The sequence below is a fragment of the Argiope bruennichi genome, chromosome 3, assembly GCF_947563725.1.
Source record: "Argiope bruennichi chromosome 3, qqArgBrue1.1, whole genome shotgun sequence".
Taxonomy (NCBI): Eukaryota; Metazoa; Arthropoda; class Arachnida; order Araneae; family Araneidae; genus Argiope; species Argiope bruennichi.
Window position 1 is genome coordinate 114,367,690 of NC_079153.1, and position 21,261 is coordinate 114,388,950.

General features: G+C 29.6%; 1 protein-coding gene across 1 annotated transcript; it reads left to right on the forward strand.

The window, feature by feature from the left end:
• Window positions 1-730: 730 nt before the first annotated feature.
• On the forward strand, window positions 731-4,298 carry LOC129963711 (ankyrin-3-like). Its single transcript, XM_056078232.1, has one exon. It carries the CDS (start codon window positions 1,317-1,319, stop codon window positions 3,906-3,908), a length of 2,592 nt encoding a protein of 863 aa, XP_055934207.1. The 5' UTR covers window positions 731-1,316; the 3' UTR covers window positions 3,909-4,298.
• Window positions 4,299-21,261: the final 16,963 nt, after the last annotated feature.

Genomic DNA, 21,261 nt, shown 5'->3' on the forward strand with positions numbered 1-21,261 from the left:
GAATAAATACTTTGATATAGTATGCCAGCATATAATATACAAAAAAATACACAAAAAACCATTGTTTTTGTTGTCATTAAATTAATATTTTATAAGCAAACTCGTTTCCTCTGAAGATAATCTTTTTTCTCTATGAATTGTTTAATTACTTAGATCGGTTCTAGAATTCGAATAATACAACTTCTAAAATAGTATCATAGATATAAAGATATATACCAATAGTTATTTTATAAGAACTATCAAATAGAACATTTAAAATGCAAATATTTTGAAGTAAAACCCGATTTAAATTTATGAAAATCGTTCAAAAAGTGGACGAAAGCTTCCACAATTATATTTAACTTTGTGCATTTTCCTAAAAAACAACAGATGTTAAATAATTCTTTAAAAATAAAAATAGATAAATCAATTAAAAATTAATTTATTTTAATTTTTTTAGATAACAATTGGCCTATTTCAAGGTACAAATGCAATAATTAAATAAATCTTTACATATCTAGAAAAATTTCAAAATTAATTTCAAAATATGCTGCCTATAAACTCACAAAGCTTAAAATTACCACTTGAAATAAATAAACGAAGAGAGAAATTATGCATATTTATTTTGCGGCGAGCAGATTGGGGAAGAAAAATCACCAAAGGTAAGCTGCGTTTATCAAAATAGTCGCCAAAAGGGGATTCCCCTTTCTCCGTCTCGCATGTTTTCAAATAACCTTGCTTGCGCCTTAACTTCTCTCCGAGACTTTATTCTGGTGATATCGTGGCATTTTCTCCTCTCATTTTCGTATAGAGAAGCTTGGAATAAGTGGTGACAATTTCTAGTACTTTTCATTCGTCTTTTATTAATAACAGCAATATTTAAAATAATGTGGATATTAATCAAAGCAAGTCGGTAATCCAAGAACATCTTGAAGTAAGGTCTTTATTTAGTTCTTTCGAAATGTGTTTTGCGCAATTTGTTCACTTCTGTTTCATTTAGTAGAACTGATAGCTGTTTAGTATTCATTACGTTTGCATATTGAACAAGCTTTTCATTAGAGATTTGATTTTCTATTTATTGGATCTGGTGTTTTTGTTTTCAAATTAAGATCTCTATTATCTTGCCCATTTAATAATTCTTTCCTGTTCAGTGTAGTAGCTGAATAAGAAAATAATTTATATTTCCAAGTTATCTAAATACGCATTTGTTGGATTCTAAAAAAAAAAAAATAATAACAACCAAATTGTGAATTTCTTGGAGAAAGAATAATTTTTTTTAGAAAAAATATATTTTTTATTTAATTTGATTTCGGTTTGCATAAAGGCTCTCAATTATAATGAACGAAGAGAAAAGCAATCAAATAAATGATCAACTTCTTATTGCCATCAGCAATAATGATAGGATTAAAGTTGCAGAACTGTTGAAAGCAGGTGCGGATGTAAATATGGAAAGTACTGTAAAGGATGGATCAATTTCTAAGTACGGATACAAACCATACACTCCTCTTATGTTAGCAGCAGAAGAAGGCTATTTAGAGATCGTGAAAGACTTGCTAAGATCACCAGATATAGATATCAACAGAAAGAATTATTATGGAATGGTTGCACTTCATATGGCAGCTGTAGAAGGTCATGTAGAAGTTGTTAAAACATTGTTGGCTGTAAAAGGCATTGATGTAAATGTTGCTGATCCCAAGTACGGATTTTCTCCTTTGATGTCGGCGTCAAAGAGAAATCAGGCAGAAGTAGTTAAAATATTGCTAGATACTCCTGGGATTGAAATTAACAAGAAAGATGAGGGTGGAAAAACTGCTCTTCACCATGCAGCCTCATCAGGCCATGAAGAAACTGTTCTAGTACTATTGAAAGACCGTAGAGTTTCAGTAAACTTAAAAGACAGTGACCATGATCATACTGCCCTGCATCTGGCAGTAGACTTTCATCATGATGAAGTGGTCAGGGCTTTACTGAATCATCCAAATATTGATGTAAATGTTCAAGATGAATATGGTCAAACTGCTCTCCACACGTCTGCCTATCATGGTAATGTAAAAGTGGTTGAGATGTTATTGGAATTTGGTATCGATGTAAATAAAAAAACGAAAAATGGATTCACTGCTATTTACTGGGCAGGAAAACAGAAAAAGACAGATGTTGTCAGAATGATCACTGAACATATACAGCTTGGAAAAATCTTACGATCACATCAGAGAACGAAAAGTATCCAAGTGACTGAAGAGAGTATTGGATATTATGAGATCCTTCCTTTGAATGAGGAACTACTTCAAGCATCTAGCATTGGAGATTCCGAAAAGATTAAATACCTGATGAAGCAACCAGGTATCGATGTGAATTCAATGGATCGAAATAAAAACACTCCTCTGCATTTGGCAGCTGAGAAGGGTCATGCAGATGTAGTCAAAATCTTGTTGGAATCAGAAGACATCAACGTAAATGCAAAAAACCTAGACAAGAGTAAACTGGCATACCCGGTGCATCCTGGTGATAATCCAAATCGTAAAAAACTTACAACTGGAAAAACTGCACTTTACTTAGCAGCTTCAAATGGCCATTTCGAAGTGGTTAAATTACTGGCGCTTCACAAAGAAACCGATGTGAATGCCAAGGATAAGTACGGCGAGACCTGTCTTTATTCAGCAGTCAGCAATGGCTTCAATGAAATTGCAAACTTTTTACTGAACCACATAAAAATTGATCCTAATGTACCATTCCCATGTAATGACCATTACACAGCTTTGCATACTGCAATCGGAAGGGGAAATATGGAAATCATCAGAGCCCTCTTAAATCATCCTGATATTGATTTGAATATAAAAGAGAAATATGAAGAATTAACTCCGTTCCACATGGCTGTTAGAAATGGTAAAATACCAGTTGTCGAAATCATGCTACAGCATCCGGGAGTTAATTTGAACTCTACTGACAAATACAGAGATACTCCTCTTTACACCTGCGCTGAAAATAACAATGAAAATATGGTTGAATTGTTGTTAGATGCTGGTGTGAAGGTCCAGGAGAATGTATTAAAGAGATTGACTTCTAATAAATATGGAACCAGCAAAGATTATTCTGCTATGATTCGAATGATTACGGATTATATGGGAGGAATTAAAAAGATAGACCCTAATAGAATTCTGTCGACGAACGAAGATCTTCTTGTAGCTGCACAAAAAGGCGATTTTCTAAAATTTCAAGAATTGTTGAAACGTAGTGATGTCAATGTGAATTGCGAGGACGAAAACAAAAACACTTGTTTGCATTTAGCTGCTGGGAGAGGTCATGCAGAAATCGTTAGAGAATTGCTGAAAAGATCAGATATTGAAGTCAATGCTAGTAACAGAGATGATAGTAAGTATATTTACCCAGTTCATGTTGGGGATGATCCAGGTAAGGGCGAAGTTACTTTCGGAAAAACTCCTTTGTTTTGTGCTGTGATGGGAGGCCACTTGGAAGTGGTGCAACTTCTTGTGAACCATTATAAAATAAATGTTAATGCTAAAGATAAATACGATAAATCCTGCCTTTATCTGGCTGCATTGAAAGGTTATAAGAATATCGTTCAGGTGTTACTTCGCCATCCAAAAATTGACGTAAATGCTAAATATACCTGCTATGATCATTTCACCCCACTTCACATTGCAGTAGAAAAAAATCAGTTGGAAATTGTGGCAATTTTGCTAAGTCATCCAAATATTGATGTCAACATTAAGGATAAGTTTTATGAATATACCCCATTGCATATAGCAGCAAGTTATGGATATACAGCTATTTTGAAACTCCTAATATCTCGTCCCAGAATTAATGTGAATTTGAAGGATAAAGTTGGTCGAACAGCTCTTCAACTGGCAATGCAAAATAAACATGAGATATTTGTTCAAGTCTTATTGAATATTCGAATACCTGCCTGAAATTATTGTCATGAATATTAAAAATCGTTTTTATATGATATAATAATAATATAATAGCTAGTTTTGGCAACATTTCTTATATATATTAATGTCAACATTTATTTCTTATCTGTATATTGAAGTGTTTTAAAATTATTTATAGATTAGAAAAAGATCTTACACGAGATATTCAAGTGATGTTGAATAGGATTCTTTAAAAGTCTTCTGAATATCCAGAATAGGAAAAAAGTTGCAATATTCTTTGTAGAGAAAAACAACAAGAATTAATAATAAACTACCCTTAGTATGCCCTTAAGTAATTTCGAAATTGGAAAACAGGTTACCCGTATCGCTTATTATTAATTTAATTTGTTAAAAATGTCTTTTTTATTATATACTAATAGTATTCGAAAATTTTCCTCTTAAAAGAAATGAAACATCTTTTATTTCTGAGAAAATGAGATCTATCTATTATCTGTATATGGTTTATAAATAATATATAAAAAATTTATTTGAAATTTTCTGCACATGATGAAAAATTTTCTATATACAATATGAATAGTATTTTAGTGATTAAAGTGCATATCTCAGATAATGATAGCATATTTGCTTTTTTTTTCCTCGTAAAGAGATTTTTTTAAACACTTGAATACAGATTTTTAAATATCTGAAATATTATATTCTTAAAAATATCCAAATTCACAAAATAATATTTATTATTTTCTTCCGATATTTTTTATTCAATGAATTTTTTTAAAAAAAAAATTTGTTACTTTCTAATTTCTTTTTTAATTTGTATATCAAAAAACCGTTTTTTGGTATTTATCTTGTTATGCTGATATTTAATTTTTCAAACCTTTTTAAATATACATGAAGTTTATTTCTTAGAAATGTACCTGAAATTCTGAATCCTAATTTTTTGATAAATGATTTATTAATAATTAATATATTTGAAGTCAAATGCATTCTTAATTCTTTTTTTTTTGTTAAAATAACCAATTTCGGTTATTTTATAATATAAAGGATCGTATATTCCTATTTTGATATAACATGAATGTTGAAATTATCAGTTTCTGAGCTTTGAATTTTTCTGATAATTCCAAGACGGTATTTTATCATTATCGCTGAAATTGCGTTACATAAATTTTGTTTACCATTTATTTATTATTTTTTATCTTCCTTTTTTTTGTTGACTGCTATTTTTTAATTTTATTTCTTCATTCGTAAATCTACATTCTGTAGAAGAATTGCATTTCGTTCTTATTTAAAAAGTTTGTTTGTTATCTAAATTTACTGAATCAAATATTAATTTTTCTATGTGGAATTGAGAACATAATTTTTGTTTATCTTTTATTTTGTCTGAAGTTTAAATTTTCTGGAAAATGTGGAAATTTATGAAGTTAATTTTATTGTTAGGATAATTTTTTAATCGAGACTATCTAATTTTCTTGATAATATATCAATATTTTTGATAGTGTTCTTGATAAATAACTTAGAAGATTAATTATGATACGAAGAATAAAATTTGAAATAAATAAAAATTATGTTTAAAAACAAAATGAATTAAAAGGAATAAAAAAGAAGGAATAATGAATCCGGTCTGAAGATTTTATCGTAACAGGCAGATCTCAGGCAGAGATTCAAATTAGAGATTTTTTTCTGTGAGAGTTCTGACTTTCTTCCAAGTATTGACCCCTCTTGACCCGAAAAATCCCAAGAAAGGATTTGAGGATTTGGATTTTCAAGAATTAATAACAATAAAGCAATGACAAAAATTACACAATATTAATAAGCAAAATAATATTTCAAAATTCAAATCTAAGCAAAATCACAGCAAAATTGAATCTAACTAAACCACTATAAGACCATTATCAAACTATCAAACCAAAAAACTTCAATGAAATGTAAAAGCAAATAGCATTGTGGTTTATTATTTTCTTTGGTAGTTTCTTATGAAGAATAAAAGATATTTTTGATGTATAAACATTTTTAACTGTATTTGGTTATTGAAAGTAATATGCAATAAATGCTAAAAATATTTTATTTTTTTGCATTTGATAGGAGAAATTAAAATATTTTAATGCAAATGGCGGCAAAATTTTCAATAATTCTGTACTGATTGTTTTTTACACACCTATAATAATAATTCATAAAATTAATTAAATGTTCCTAGTTTTCATGTGAAATATAATATCGATTAATCTGGTCTTTTTTATGCTATTTGAAAGACGGAAATTAGAGAATGCTAGCATTCTCCAGCGGATGTAGATATATTCCACATAGGTTAGTAAAAGGTCGAATATTTCATTGTGGTCTTTTATATTTCGAGCTACCTCTGGTGTATGTCGACAAGCAAGATCACCAGTGTTATTCCACATAGGTTAGTAAAAGGTCGAATATTTCATTGTGGTCTTTTATATTTCGAGCTACCTCTGGTGTATGTCGACAAGCAAGATCACCAGTGTTATTCCACATAGGTTAGTAAAAGGTCGAATATTTCATTGTGGTCTTTTATATTTCGAGCTACCTCTGGTGTATGTCGACAAGCAAGATCACCAGTGTTATTCCACATAGGTTAGTAAAAGGTCGAATATTTCATTGTGGTCTTTTATATTTCGAGCTACCTCTGGTGTATGTCGACAAGCAAGATCACCAGTGTTATTCCACATAGGTTAGTAAAAGGTCGAATATTTCATTGTGGTCTTTTATATTTCGAGCTACCTCTGGTGTATGTCGACAAGCAAGATCACTAGTGTGAACATACATAGATCTAGTGTATGTTCACACTGATGTGAGAGATAAAATGAGTAGACATGGTTAAAGAAGTGAATTTAACAGTTTAATTTGTTACCGAAAATAAAATTGTATAACGTTAATCACATAATTTTACATGTATTATTGACATTTCTCATTTGTAATTATTTGCTTTAGGTTTAACAGTTTATTTAAGAATGCTGTTGCTTAAACTTTCTATTGTTTTGATAATAAAATCTATTTTTAAAAATTGTAATTATAAAAAGAAACATTTTTATTTAACATTCTGCTTTCCGAATGTCGACATTTTTTCGTATTTAGAATTTATTGTATGAAGATAAACTTGGGTAAGGATATTCCGCAAAAATTTCAAACAATCATCAAACGGATATGAGAATGTTAACATTTGTCTGATATTGGCCTTTCATAGTAATATTCATGTGTTTTTTTGTTTAACAAGATGTGTTTTTGATCATTTGAATTCTATTGTCTCATAAGTATTTTTTTTTAATTTTTAATGGTGAATTTTATTGAAGTGGATGCGACTGCAAAATGGGCGAATTTAAAAGAGATTCAAACTCATTCAAATTAGTATTACAAAAGAACGGAAATAGGCATGTAAACTCTCTGAAAAAAAGTTTAGAAATTAGTGTGAGTTCTTAAACAGTTAAATAGAACCAAGTTGAACTTCGCAACAAAGTACTGCTATGAGGGGGGCCTTGATATATTTTAATGCGCTGTTTTTAAGGTAATCTAATCTTTTAATTTGATTTCATTTATAAAAATAAGGTAATTTCATTTATTTAAATTAAACCGCTTATAAATCAAGTTTTTGTACATTAATTTTACGAATTTTTTTTCCACAAATTTAATCCTAAAATGCATGACTTTTTATTTTCTTACAAAAAATGAATATGAATGCTTTGAATAACTGCATACAATTTAGGGAAATTATTAAAATAAATTTTTAACTTTTTTTTTTGTGAAAAAATTAAAATGTGAAAAATAGTTGCATTATGAATTAAACAATGTTGCAATGACACAAATCAGATTATAACAATTCCAGCGATAAAAATCCCTTTTTACCAATATATCTTTAACAATACAAGAAAAAATATTTTGATAGTATTTTTAATGGAAGAATAATTCACACAAGAGTTTTCTTGGTATTTTACAAAGTTTCCAGTTTAAATCTAATACTAGTACCATTATTGCCATATATTGGTCTTTTCTATAAATGTTTTTTAAAAAAAAACATTTGAAAAAGGATTCCCAATCACTCATTCTTGCCTTTAGAATAGTCATATGAAGCTTATAATTGGGAATAAAATCATGCAGCCAAATGGCTACACGATGAACTGTAAAGTTAACTGTTCCTCAAATATGATCCATTTTTTTATATAGTTGGCTGATTGACTCAAAACTCAAGAGCTATGGTATTAAAATATTTATATTGTGTTTAGAGAAGCTTTATATTTGGCTTAGTGCCTTGTTTAAGATTACATTGAAATTGAAAGCCTCTTTGTATGTGACACACTGAAATAATCTTGAAGGCAATCTGAAATAAAGTTTTTTTTTGTTTTTGTTTAAGTTTATCATAATATTTGTTATTTCAAAACTGCTAACGTGACGGCAAGTTAATTGCTAAAATATAGTTTTTTTTTGTAGTTGAGAAAGAGAAAGTTGACTATTGAATCATACATTGTATCAGATCTAAACTGCCTTCGCAGGTATTCTTCTGCGGTTTTCGCCTCTACTTTTGGGAGGTGCCAGCTCAGGTGTCGTCCTTGACATCTGACTGCGGTTCAAAATTACGAGGTCCGTCCCAAAATAGCCCTAGTGTTGCTTTAGAACGGGGCGTTAATATAACTGAACTAAACTCTCTTTCCTATTATTAGACTTTTTCTCAAAGTTGTGTATTAACTCTTCGACTGCATTTTTAGGAGGAATATTTGAGTTTAAACTGAGACGAAAATGCTCTCTGTGCTACCACGCAATAAAATATACCCAAGTTGCGTTATTTTCTAATACGGTCATGTATGATATATATGCTTTTCGACAAAACGCAACCCATATTTACTTAACTTGAATATGAGTATCAGGATACATATAGAAATATTTTGTCACCCAAAGGGATCTCGTCGCCTATTTTCTACTTAAATTGCCAGTTTTAAGGCACTAAATTCACCCATTTTGCTGCCACTTCTTAAAATATCTTGTAATTCGTAAGCATGTATCAATGCTCTTACTATATCATATAATTTTGTTTCACATATACATGAGTGAACCAAAATAATTTGAAATCAATTTTTAATGTGTCTTTTGTGTTGTTATTTACATAATCTATTGTAATATTTTTGAAAAATAATAGCTTATTAGTGGATTTGGTTTTTAATTTTTCAATACTTATCATTTTTTCTACATCAGTTTAGATAATTGACTATATATTTCTAATATGTTATAATTAATGAAATTCTAATACTAATAAACTAATAGTTAGCTGAATGTGTGTATAATATGTCTTTATTTCTTTTCTTTATTATTGAAAAAGAAATTCGATTAGCAGATTGTCGGTCTTTACTTGATACCTTCCTTAATATTGTGGGAGACATGATATATGACCATGCTGTATAAATAACATGTATGATTTATGGAATATTGCTGGAGTTCTAATAAAATAAATTTCTTTGATTTGATTATTTAGTATTTTGTTTTCATTTCTTTCTCACTTTGTTCGGTCCTTTTGAAAGCATCTTCCTTTTCAGAAAATCTAGACATTCCTAGAAAATCTAGACCATGCTAATTATCCATTTGTAACACGCCTTATTAGGAATTCATCGCCGTCTTATCCATATAGGTATGGACAAGGATTACATTGTTGCATTTTTAATTCGATAGTGAGGAAGATAATGAATTTCGTCAAACTGGCCCCAACAATTCTGGTAAATATCTCTACATGCATTATATGCCTTATGATCCTAAGGACAGGTTATTAGCCTAAGAGTTTTCAATTAAGTTGCTTGACCGCAGTGGCCTGGTGGTAAGATCTCGCCTTCAGGACCCAAGGTTCGAGAGCCAATTCCACCGAAGAACCATCATGTAAACGGGTCTGGTTCATGTTATATCCGTAGAGGCCAAATGTGTTCCTGCTGGTCTGATGTACAAGTTGGAGAGGGGGGGGTGCCAGCTCAGGCATCGTCATCGTCATCTGACCGTTCAAAATTACGAGGTCCGCCCCATAATAGCACTAATGTTGCTTTTAAACGAGACGTTAATGTAACTGAACTGAAGTGAACTCAATTAGGTAGCTGCCTAGGGCTGAAGGAGATTGAAAATTCTGAAAGAAAAGAATGGTTATAGGCAGTGTCTACTAAATAAATAAATTTGCAGACATAACACATTCTCTCGAACACTAGGATAAATTGAATAATAAAATTCAATTCTGAAATGGAACAATACATTTCCGAAAATGGAATGGCAAAATTCCATTCGATTTTTCGGAAATGGATTTTATTATTTTTGGGATCGTTTAATTTTTTATATAATAAAAAATCTACAATTTATTTTAATACCTTAAGGCTTTTTGGTATAAATTTATTGTTTTATTGTTCAATTAATCATATTTATTTTATATTTTGTTGTTTATGTTTGGGACAATTTATTATTTTAAGAAATTCATTCTTTCTTTTATCCCAATCTTGCATCGTGTTTGAATTAATAAAAGTAAAAATCTTTTGTCTTATGTAATATCTGGTTCATCACATACCAAATTTCATTCGTGTAATTCAAAGCCTTTTTTCAATAATCGTATCTACAGATAAACGGATATAATTTCAGAAAAAAAAAAAATGTAAATATCTTTTTTAGAGGCGGGAGTGTTTGAAACGTGGAAAGTCGTCCAACTCTCGAGGTCAAATTTTGCTCTTTGCATACTTGGTATATAAGGCAGTGAAAATCCACAATGAAATTAATCTGAGAATCATATTTGTAGTTTTATTAGTTAGAATAACGGAGTGAAGGATTATCAGGACAGAGTCAAAATATTCCATTTTCATGCTTCCGAAAATTTTAATTGTGAAATTTTTGTTAATGAGAATTACTTTTTTACTTGTAAGTAATAAATGTCATAATTAATGAAAAACACTTTTAAAACTTCAAAAGATATTCTGAAATTGATTTCAACGGTAATGTTCTAATTCATTAACATATATGCTTTTACTTTCGATAATCTACAAATATATTAATGACTATTTCATCGGGAATTATGCAGACTGTTCTAGTATTAGGGTAATTATTTAATAAAGTTTATGTCTTCTGAATAGCAGTAAACAAGTATCAGTGATCGAAAAAAGGTCTTAATTGTTCTCACAAACCTGGTATGGCATGGCACGAAGTATTAAATACAAATCTAGACGGCTTTCCTTCAAATGCTGGTTTAATGATTGTTAATTGCTATCATGATCATCATCAGCAATAAAACATGTTATTATTTCATTTTTAATTGGAAATTCTTGCATGTTTAATCATCAGAATCTTATAATAGCCAAGATTATTGTTTTGATATTTTACAGACTTGTGCTTTTGCTGCTGAGTTACAATAATGGAATTCATATTAACTCGAATATAAATACGCATCATTGTAAACTTCTCTAGGTGATAATTTATTCTTCTGTAAATTATCATTAAGTGACATAAATTCTGTGTCATCTTTTATTAACCATTTCGCTTCTAAATGCTGCTAATGCTTTTCAAGTTTCAAATAATACATTAAGGATCTTTTTTTTTTGAATTTCTAAGTATTAAAATTTGAATAAATAAATCAAACTAATAATGTAATTTGATGAAAAAATAATTTAATTTGGTTGAAACACAAAAAAGCGGAAAAACCAAAAACCCAAATTAAGAAAAACGTGGTCTAAAAATGAGTACAATAGAAGTGAAATAATTTTTTTAAATAAAAATATATTGTTTTATCGAAACGGATTTAAAAAATATACATATGATCAATAAATAAATTTTTTTAATAACTTATGAAATAATAATTAAAATGTAAAGTTGTCCGGCATCTTAAGAGTATAGGACAAAAATATCAAACGTCAGCTTCCAATTAATATCTTTGTACCCAGCAAATATAACATCATGGAATAAAATTTTCAACAAAAATTTCATATCTTCTTTTTTACGTTCCTATTTATACATAATGACAAACTGCCACGTTTCTAACATGTTAGACTGATGCATTATTTTTCTCAGTTATTATTTTTGGAGCGGATAATAATACTAATATGATTAGAATAAATAGAATTTCCATTGCATGATAGTGTTGTAGATTTGATTCGTCTATTTTTTTTAAAAAACTAGTCGCCTTTGTCGACCAGCTGATTCGCCAAGATTAATGCATGCTAAAATTTTCAATTAAATATTTTACATAACTTAATGTTTTAATAACTTCTTCAGTAAAGTGTTCTGAAGCTTCAATTTTTGATAGACATATAACTCATATTATTAAAGACTTACACATTACTGTTCAATATGTTATAAATTTAATTTTATGTCAACTCCCGTAAAATGTGAATTTAGTATCGAAGCAGAAGTGATTATATTTCAATTTATAAAAGAAAATTTTTTGCTGAAACAAAATATTTTTTTGCAAAATTTGAGTACAGTAATCTAATTCTTCAGAATTGAACTTTTTTGTGTACTATAAATTTTTTAAATTATTTATTCATTATTAATAATAGAAGTAAGTATTCAATGCTAATTTCTCCGATTCATTATAAAATCCAATTTTTAGTTTCACTTTTAAAAGCGTTTAAATGAAACAAGTGATCGTTTTTAATTCAATAAACCAATGCATTTTTGGAAACAATTATGAAGTCTTAAATTTTATGCAGTCCCTCGATCCTAAGAATCATATTCAGCGACTGTATCTGATCAAGTTATGAGACTGTATCTGACGAAGTTCATTATTTTAAGAAAACCAACATTTAATTTGAGGCCGTTCAGTCTTGAGAAAACTCAGGGTTCTGATTGGCGTATATCCTTCAATATTTATTATATATTCTTATTGCATATATTGTCGATGGAGAAGTCCAAAATCGCACTTTTCTATCTATAGAATACGGATATTCAAATTTTGATAACTCGGTCAGGTTTGGTCTCAAAAAACTGAGCTTTTTATTTATAATGTTAGAGACTCAAGAATATTTTACTAAATATGGCTCATAAGAACGAGAGCCTGTATAAAAATTTAACCCTTTGCACTCGGTAAAGTAATTCGATGCATAATTATTCTCCTTATACAAAGACTTGTTGATTGCTTCGAAAAATAAATATATAATTGTTTTAAGTTGAATTCTCCCGTGTAATTAACTTGCATCTTCTTGCTACTCTGCAGGTATTTTTAACAGTAAAAAAATAAATAAACAATTAAATAAAACGTCAAAATGAGGCACCGTGAACGGTGAGTAAAAGGTATATAATTTTGCATTTTATGCCTATTACTACCGTTTTAAAAATTAACTGTTCAGCTCTCTTTGGAGTGGATATCTTGTATATATATATTAAATCACGTTTACCTTAAATAAAACGAAATTATTTTATTAATAATATAGATATTTTAGAAGGCTAGATATTTTTTTTTTAGAAAATAGCATATTTCATTTTTTTACAGACAAATACTGAGAATTACACTTTTTAAGGTTTCGTTTGCTGTAAGAGTTAACTTATTCTTTTGATTTGAAACTATTATCATGTTGATTCAAGTTAATTCCCCCCCCCATGATCACATATTGTGCTTTTAGCAAGTTAAATTTTATTTTATTTTTAAATTGTGGAAAATATGCTAATTTTTTTAATTTATTGAAAATAGAAACAAATTTATATGTTAAAAAATTGGCATCAACGAAAAGACATTTTTTAAATTTAATATTCGTAAATTAAAATTAATTTATTGTAAATAAAAATTTCAGGGAAAAAAATAACTACGAGGTACACATTCCCACCCTCTAATATATATATGCCAAGTTTGGTAGCTCTGTGTCAAACGATCAATCAGCGCACGCACAAAGGCCCCTCGCTGATTTTCTTGATGCCAGAACAGAAGTTGGGATGAGTGCATTGTGCATCCAATAAAGTTGCAAATAAAAAGAGTGGCTATATTTTTAAACTCAGTCTAAGACGGCGGAAGTGGGACTCCCGCGGTGTACAATTATATATACAGACTCTCTGTTTTAAAAATCAACCACCATTTCTATAAAACGTTCAGTTTTTTTTCCCCTCACCTCACTTGAATTTACATTGTTTATTTGGCTAGATTTGTTAGGCTGTTTACTTGAATTTTATCACCTTAGGGTACGATTTCAGATTCTTATCATGAATACAAAGCAAATAAAAAGATAAACTTCAGTGGGCATATGAATATATTTTATTTATTTTCATGCAACATCGTTCTAATGATAGTTATTTCACACCACACATTTCGGTGAACTTTTCTTGAAACACCAAAATACTGTTTGAGGATTTTTTTTTTTTATATGACTATAAGCTTTAAAACCATTGGTTTAAGATTTAAGCATCTTTTAAGTCTTTTGATATTGGTGCTGCCATCTACTATTCATTTCTTTAATGATTTGATTTTGACTTATCTTAAGCAAATGCCTTTCATCTTTATTGGTTTGTACAAATATACAAGGAAATTGATCGATTTAGTCCAATTGATCAAAATTTAAATAAAACACAATTAAAACGTATCTATTTCTTCCATATAACTTTGTGCATCTTTATATTTCATGCAAAGAATGAAATTATATTTTTTAAATTAATCCGCATATTGATAAATGGCAAACGCCTAATTTGTTTTTTGTACCAAACATTAATATTACAAGCTATCATTAATGTATTATTGATCAATAATATTTTTAGTTTTTAAATCAGGATTAAACTAGTGAAAATATATTCTACAGATATTTTTGACTGTAAGATGTCTTTCAATTTAAGCTGCTGCTGACAATTTTTAAAACATTTTTATTTAATTAAACTTGTTTTATGGTAGTAACTTTTTTAATTTTATTATAAACTTTACACTGTGGTTGATAATTGATACAAGACTGATATGTTTTGGTACCAAAAATTATGAAATGGTTATTAGTCATTAATCCACCGTGAACTAACATTATTTAAAAATTTTTAGCAAATATCAAACAAGTGAAAATATTTTTTAGCTTGTATTAAAAAATTAAAAATATTTTTCAGTTTAAATTGCTTCTAAGCTTTTTATGCACTTTTATTTAATTTGATTCATTACAATCTTGTAAACTACATTTGTAACTTTGTTCTATGATTAATATGTAGTACATGCCTAATATTTTTTGATGCTAAAAATTTTAAGATAGCGACTGGTTACTAATTTATTATTGTAAAAAAAATTATAATTCTTAAATCAAGATCAATATAGTAAAAATGTATTTTATACTCAATTTTCATATAAAATATTCATATATTATAATTTTTAAATCAAGATCAATATAATAAAAATATATTTTATACTCAATTTTCATATGATATATATTTCAACTTGAATTGCTGCTGAACCATTTTGCATACATTTGCTTAATTTGTCTTCTTTTGTGTATGAAAGTTTCATATCATGATTTTCTTACATAACTAAACAGAATTTTGTAATCGATTTTTCAAAATTTTTCTGATTTACTATATTTTCAAATTTCTGTGTAATTCCAGGTGAAATTGAGAAAAAAATTAATACTTACATATTATACAACTATAGCGAATTAAAAATTATTAGAAACTTAAAAGCTGACAGAATTAAAATAGAAAATGTATAAAACAAAAAATATGTTTTGCAAGTCATTTTTTAAAGCAACACTAGGGCTATTTTGGGACGGACCTCGTATTTTTGAATCACGGTCAGATGACGAGGACGACACCTTAGCTGGCATTCCCTCTCCAAACTTCCGCATCGCATCAGAGGGAGGACGTTTGGCATGGATGGATTTAACAACCACCAGACCCTTTTACACGACTTCTTTTCGGTGGAATCGGGTCTCGAACCTAAAATGTCTCCGGTTCCGAAGCCGAGACCTTAACACCAGGCCAACACGGCCGATATGTTTTGTAAACTAATGATAGTGTGGTTTTATGAAAATGATATAAAAACAAAAATGAGTGATGGAAAATATCATCTTGTTTCTTCACTTTTGCTAGATAAGCATCATCTTACATTAATATCATATCGTTTTATGTTACTCGGTTATCTCAGTTTGTGAGAGAACAAAGCTGTTCTTAAAGCTTTTCAATCATTGAAAAAATAATAGAAGCATTTCAGATAACTTTCAAGATAAATATCATTTATTTCATAACGATTCATGCCTTTGATATGAATTGATATAATTGGTAAGGATGAGGTGAAAAATTGTTCATTAAAAACATTTCCCATGAATGTTTCCTAATCACGGATTTAAATGCATAAGATTTGCCTATTTGTCATGGATTTATTAATAAAGATTTGTCTATTTTTATAAAGAAATAAATAAGTTTAAAGCATTAAAAAATGTGCCCATTAGACGGAATTTAGAATTTTAATTAGAAATTTAATTAACTAAAGATGAAGAGAAACGTTTAGCATTTTCTGCCGTAAATGCTCAAAAATATTCTTGCTCAAAATTTATTTTTACACAACTTTAAAATCTGAAAAATTATCTTCTACAAAACACTATTTTTATTCTACTGAAACATTTTCCTGGTTTCTGACAATTAAAAAAAATTTTTAATATTAGATTTCATTGATGCAAATAGATTCAATTCTTTTTCATTTTGTCTTTAAATATTTGATTTTAGGATATTATTCCATTGTTGGAAGCTAAACGAACTAAAAAAGAAAGATTCTGTTTAATAATCTTGGTCAGAGCTTTTCTCTGTTTACGTTTTGACTAATATCAATTCTCAAAACATCTATACTATGAACGCCATTAAATATCTTATTATATCTTACATTACCCGCAGAGCAATACTTCAAACAAATTCAAAAGTTAAATTGACATGTGTGAAAAGTGTACGAACTAACTCCATTACATAGAGGTCCATGCTTAAAATTTCCTTCACTTAATTAATTTTAAGAGATAAATTAAGAGATTCGAAATTTATTTCACATGAAAAACAATTTTTGTTAATTCCCAACGGATTATATTTTTTTAAAAATATCGAACATCTCCAAATGAGGAATTTTCCGCTTTTATTCTCCTATAAGCAGAATTTTTTAAGCAGAGCCCGAAGGTAGAGGAGGCACTATTGTAATTTTAAACTTCGCTTTTATTCCATCCCTGGAGGCATAATCTATGTGCAAGAAAGGAGGGTGAACTGACGTTTGTTCACAGCACGGCAAAACAGCGAAAAAAGAAAAGAGCCAATGAAATATTTATCCCTATGATTATATACTGTGAGATTTTGGTAGAGGTTTCTTTACAGGGGACGATTTAGGTAAGAGAATTATAAGGATCTTTTAAAAGAATGAGTTAGATCGACATATTTTTATCCCTTCACTCGGAGTGTGCGAACTTGTCGATCTCAGCAATTTTACAGAGATTCTGCTGCATTAATTAAATAAAAAAAATGGAATTGGATCAGGATTGGAGAACATTTTAGAATGAAGTTAATATGGAGTGAATTAAGAAAAAACTTTGGAAATGAATTAGGATTAAATTAAATTTTAAAATATCCTTATATATATAAATATTATTTTGGAAATACACCAAACTTTTGCTTGATTTTTAATTAAAATTTAAACAAAAATTAAAGGATGCTCATTTTTACTCTCCAATGTATATATGTGCTAAATTTGGTATCACTGCGCCAAAAGGTCTGGCGTGTTCAGTGCCAACCCATACAGCCACAGAGAAATACACTCATTCAATTTTGTTTTTAATAAAGACAACAATATTAACTTACGCTTTTAACCACTCACTTTACCGCTTAAACTGAATTTAAAAAGGCCGAAAAGTATTATAAATGACACGGAAACATTAAATTAAAATGCTAAGCAATATTTTACTGCCATATAATTAGTGCTGGTAATTTTTACAACAACCCATTCATCATCACAATTCGTTGCTTCCCCCGATGAATTATCATTCTTATATGACGTTAATTACAGAGATTAAAGATGCCGATTCATTACTATAAATAATTCTCTTTATGTGTCTTTGATTCATTTTCCTTGTTTGACATTCTTATACGGTCCAAAATGGCATGGTAATAGTCGAAATAACTATTTCTAAAAATGCCGTTTATTGTAATTGGCGACTGTTTTATTTTATTTTAGAAATTTTATCTTTTTAAACTTTTCTCTTTATATGCGATTATTTTAATTTAAAAGAATGCTTCAACGAATACTGCACTTTCATTTGTTAATTAGCATGTCTCAGTATATCTAGAATTACTTCTGTGTGATTGAAGTTATTTGTAAGCCGATTAAATAAAGTAAAAGGGTGGGGCAGAGCAGTAATTTCACTTTAAAGGGCAACGGGGCGTGCCACCCCAAGCTATTTTGCTAATGCGATCTTTGAACTATAAACAGCGGACACAGAATTTTGAAAATTTAACATGAATCGTAAAGGTCAGAACTTGAAATAATACGAGACCTCCAATGAAGACGCTGCACGGATATTCGTAAGATTGTAGAAATAGGATCAAATCTAATATTAAATTCTGCATGATATTTACTTATGAAATAATAAATCTAATCAAATTATATGAGTTCTAAATTATTTTTAAGCTGAGCAAGATAATTGAATCCCTATTTCTCATCCACTCAGATCTGATGTTTTTAAGCTACTCCAGAGAAGATTTAATGACCTGTTAATCCAATTTGAAATTCAAATTTGTAAATAAACAGATGTATTTTCTCCATAACAATTTCGAATCATAATAAAGATGTTAGCGTCCTTCCCTTTGCATAAAAAATGTAAATTTTAAGTGAGGCATCTCGTAATTCGTTTAGTTTAGTTATATTAACGTCCCGTTGTAAAGCAACTCTAGGGCTATTTTGGGACGGACCTCGTCATTTGGAACCGCGGTCAGATGACGAAGACGACACCTGAGCTGGCACCCCCCTCTCCACGCCACACCAGCGGGAGGACGTTTGGCAGGACGCATTTAATGTGCAACAGACCTCCTTACACGACGGTTCTTCGCTGGAATCGGGTCTCGAACCTCAAACCCTACCGCTCACAAGCCGAGACCTTACCACCAGGTCACCTCGGCCTTCTCGTAATTCGTAGTATATTAGGGATAAAAACCCCAAGTAATTACTACGCTTTTGTCAACTAATTGAAATCAACATTTTACAAACTATTGCAATTTTAGTAACAAGATCACACTATATAAGTGAGTGAAAGTAATTACGTACAAGAATTAACTGGGAGCAGTCACTATAGCACGCATCGGTGAAGCTTTAGCGAACTAGGGAACATGTGTACTCTTTAACACATTCACTGCCATAAGCATCACCAGTGGGTCACATGTTCTTTCGAATTGTACCGAACCATCCATCTAATTGCCGGCTTCCTTGCATAGGGGTAGCGCATCCTCCCCGTGATCTGGGCGTCTCGGGTTCGAATCCCGGTTCGGGCATGGTTATTCTTCATCTGTATTCTATCTGTGAGGTGTGTGAATGTGTCCCCCTGTAAAAAGGGGTTGTGCAAGCGTTTCATCTTCATATAAGCTAGAAGTCAGACTTCTGCCCTCGGGTACTCGGGGTCTTTACCCTCAGAAGCTACTGCACCCCCTTTCCGTGGTAACGCGCACGCGACATCATCTATCTAATTAGATGACCCCTTATCGATTATAATTAAGGGAGAACAAAGAATGGGTCATTTATATAAATAGATGGTCTGAATATCAGGCTTTGGTCGTGGCAGTGAACAGGTTAAGGCATTCTAGAAGAAGATAATAAACATTTTACGTTTTTTTCCCCATGGAAATTTTCTAACTTCCTTTTATTTTAGTTGCAATCACATTCAAAAAAGTGAAACCATAGTCTTCCTCAAAGTAAATAATTCATTCCTTACATCGATTATTTGCAAGATAAGTTGCAAAGTTCTATATAATTCTCATATCTGAAGGATAAAACAATTAAACAAGATTCAGTTTACACTTTTGGACTTTCTCTTTAGAAACAGAATAGTGTTTTTCAGGTAATTAGAACCATCGTCGGGTAATGAGAATAGGCTTTTAATGTAAAATAAACTAAATTTTTCATGCATCTTGAAAAATATATGATAGAAAGTGATATTAAGGATTATGTAACAGAAAGTGATATTAAGGCTAGGAACACGTTAGTACCTGTTACTCCAAGAATATTTATTATTATAGGATAAATTAACTGATATTTTTAAAGAATATCATGTGATCTATATACGTAATTCTTTTCACAAGTGAAGGCTTGTTATTAATGATGATTTAATATTGATTGATATCGAATACTGAGTGGAACAAGAAAATTAATCCCAATAAACAAACAAAAAAATGTGACGCTGAAAGAGGAATTTCAAGATTAATTTCTTTTCAATATGAAATGGAGTTTTGGAGCAGAAAAAAGTAATCCATGCCAATATATTCATGGTTAGTCATGGTTGGATTTTTAATAAATATGCATATTTTGAAGGTATTACCAAAATAATAATCTTTTGTTTATTTGAGGAACCAATGTAATTGACCCAGATCAGCTGAATAACAGGTTTATAAAGCTGTATAAGACAGGTAATAAATTTTAATAAATTAAAATTTATTTTGGTGATTAAGGCAATTTACAACTGTAGAGAATTAGAAGTTATATACTACCAGTTCCTGAATTTAAGTAAATTTTTTTTCAATGAAGATATCAGAGGAACATTGGTTGGAGATTGAACATTCTACTTGAAATGGTAGCTCTGTTTACTAACAAATCTAATTACTAGTCCTTATCCCTTTTTAACCCTTTAAAGGGCTATTTTTTTCTAGTCATATTATGTTAAAATATTTTTTTGGCTTGAAATTAGAATAAGAAAAGGGATTCATTTAGCTTATTAGAAAAAATTAATTTAATTAATTAATTTTGTTAATTAATAATTAAGTAGCAAATCAAGAGGCATTATTTTGTGTGAGATAAAGAAATGAAGCATCTAAGTTTCTGTTTTTCTAAAAAAATTTATCAGGACTTATGCCAACCTACATAATTTCATACAAAGATTGAAAAATTTGGTGGGAAGCATACTTCCCACGGCCCTAGAAAGGGTTAATTTTCTATATTTTAAATATTTCCTTCTCCCGTTTCATAATGCTCAGCCATTTTTGTTTTTATAAAAGATCATTTCTGCACAATAGTTATTTATAAATTACTAAAAATGGAAGGTATTAAATAATCATAACAGCTTATATGCATATTCCATGAAACAAAACATTTTTATTACAAAAAACAGTAAAAAAAATAAAATAAATACTTTGGTGTGCATGGAAAGAGGAAGAAAAGTTCTATGGAAATAAAAAATAGTTTCTTATAATTACTAATATATTCTCCTCAAATCATTTCGTTACCGTTATCAGAAGCCAAAATAGTTTTCCTTATTAT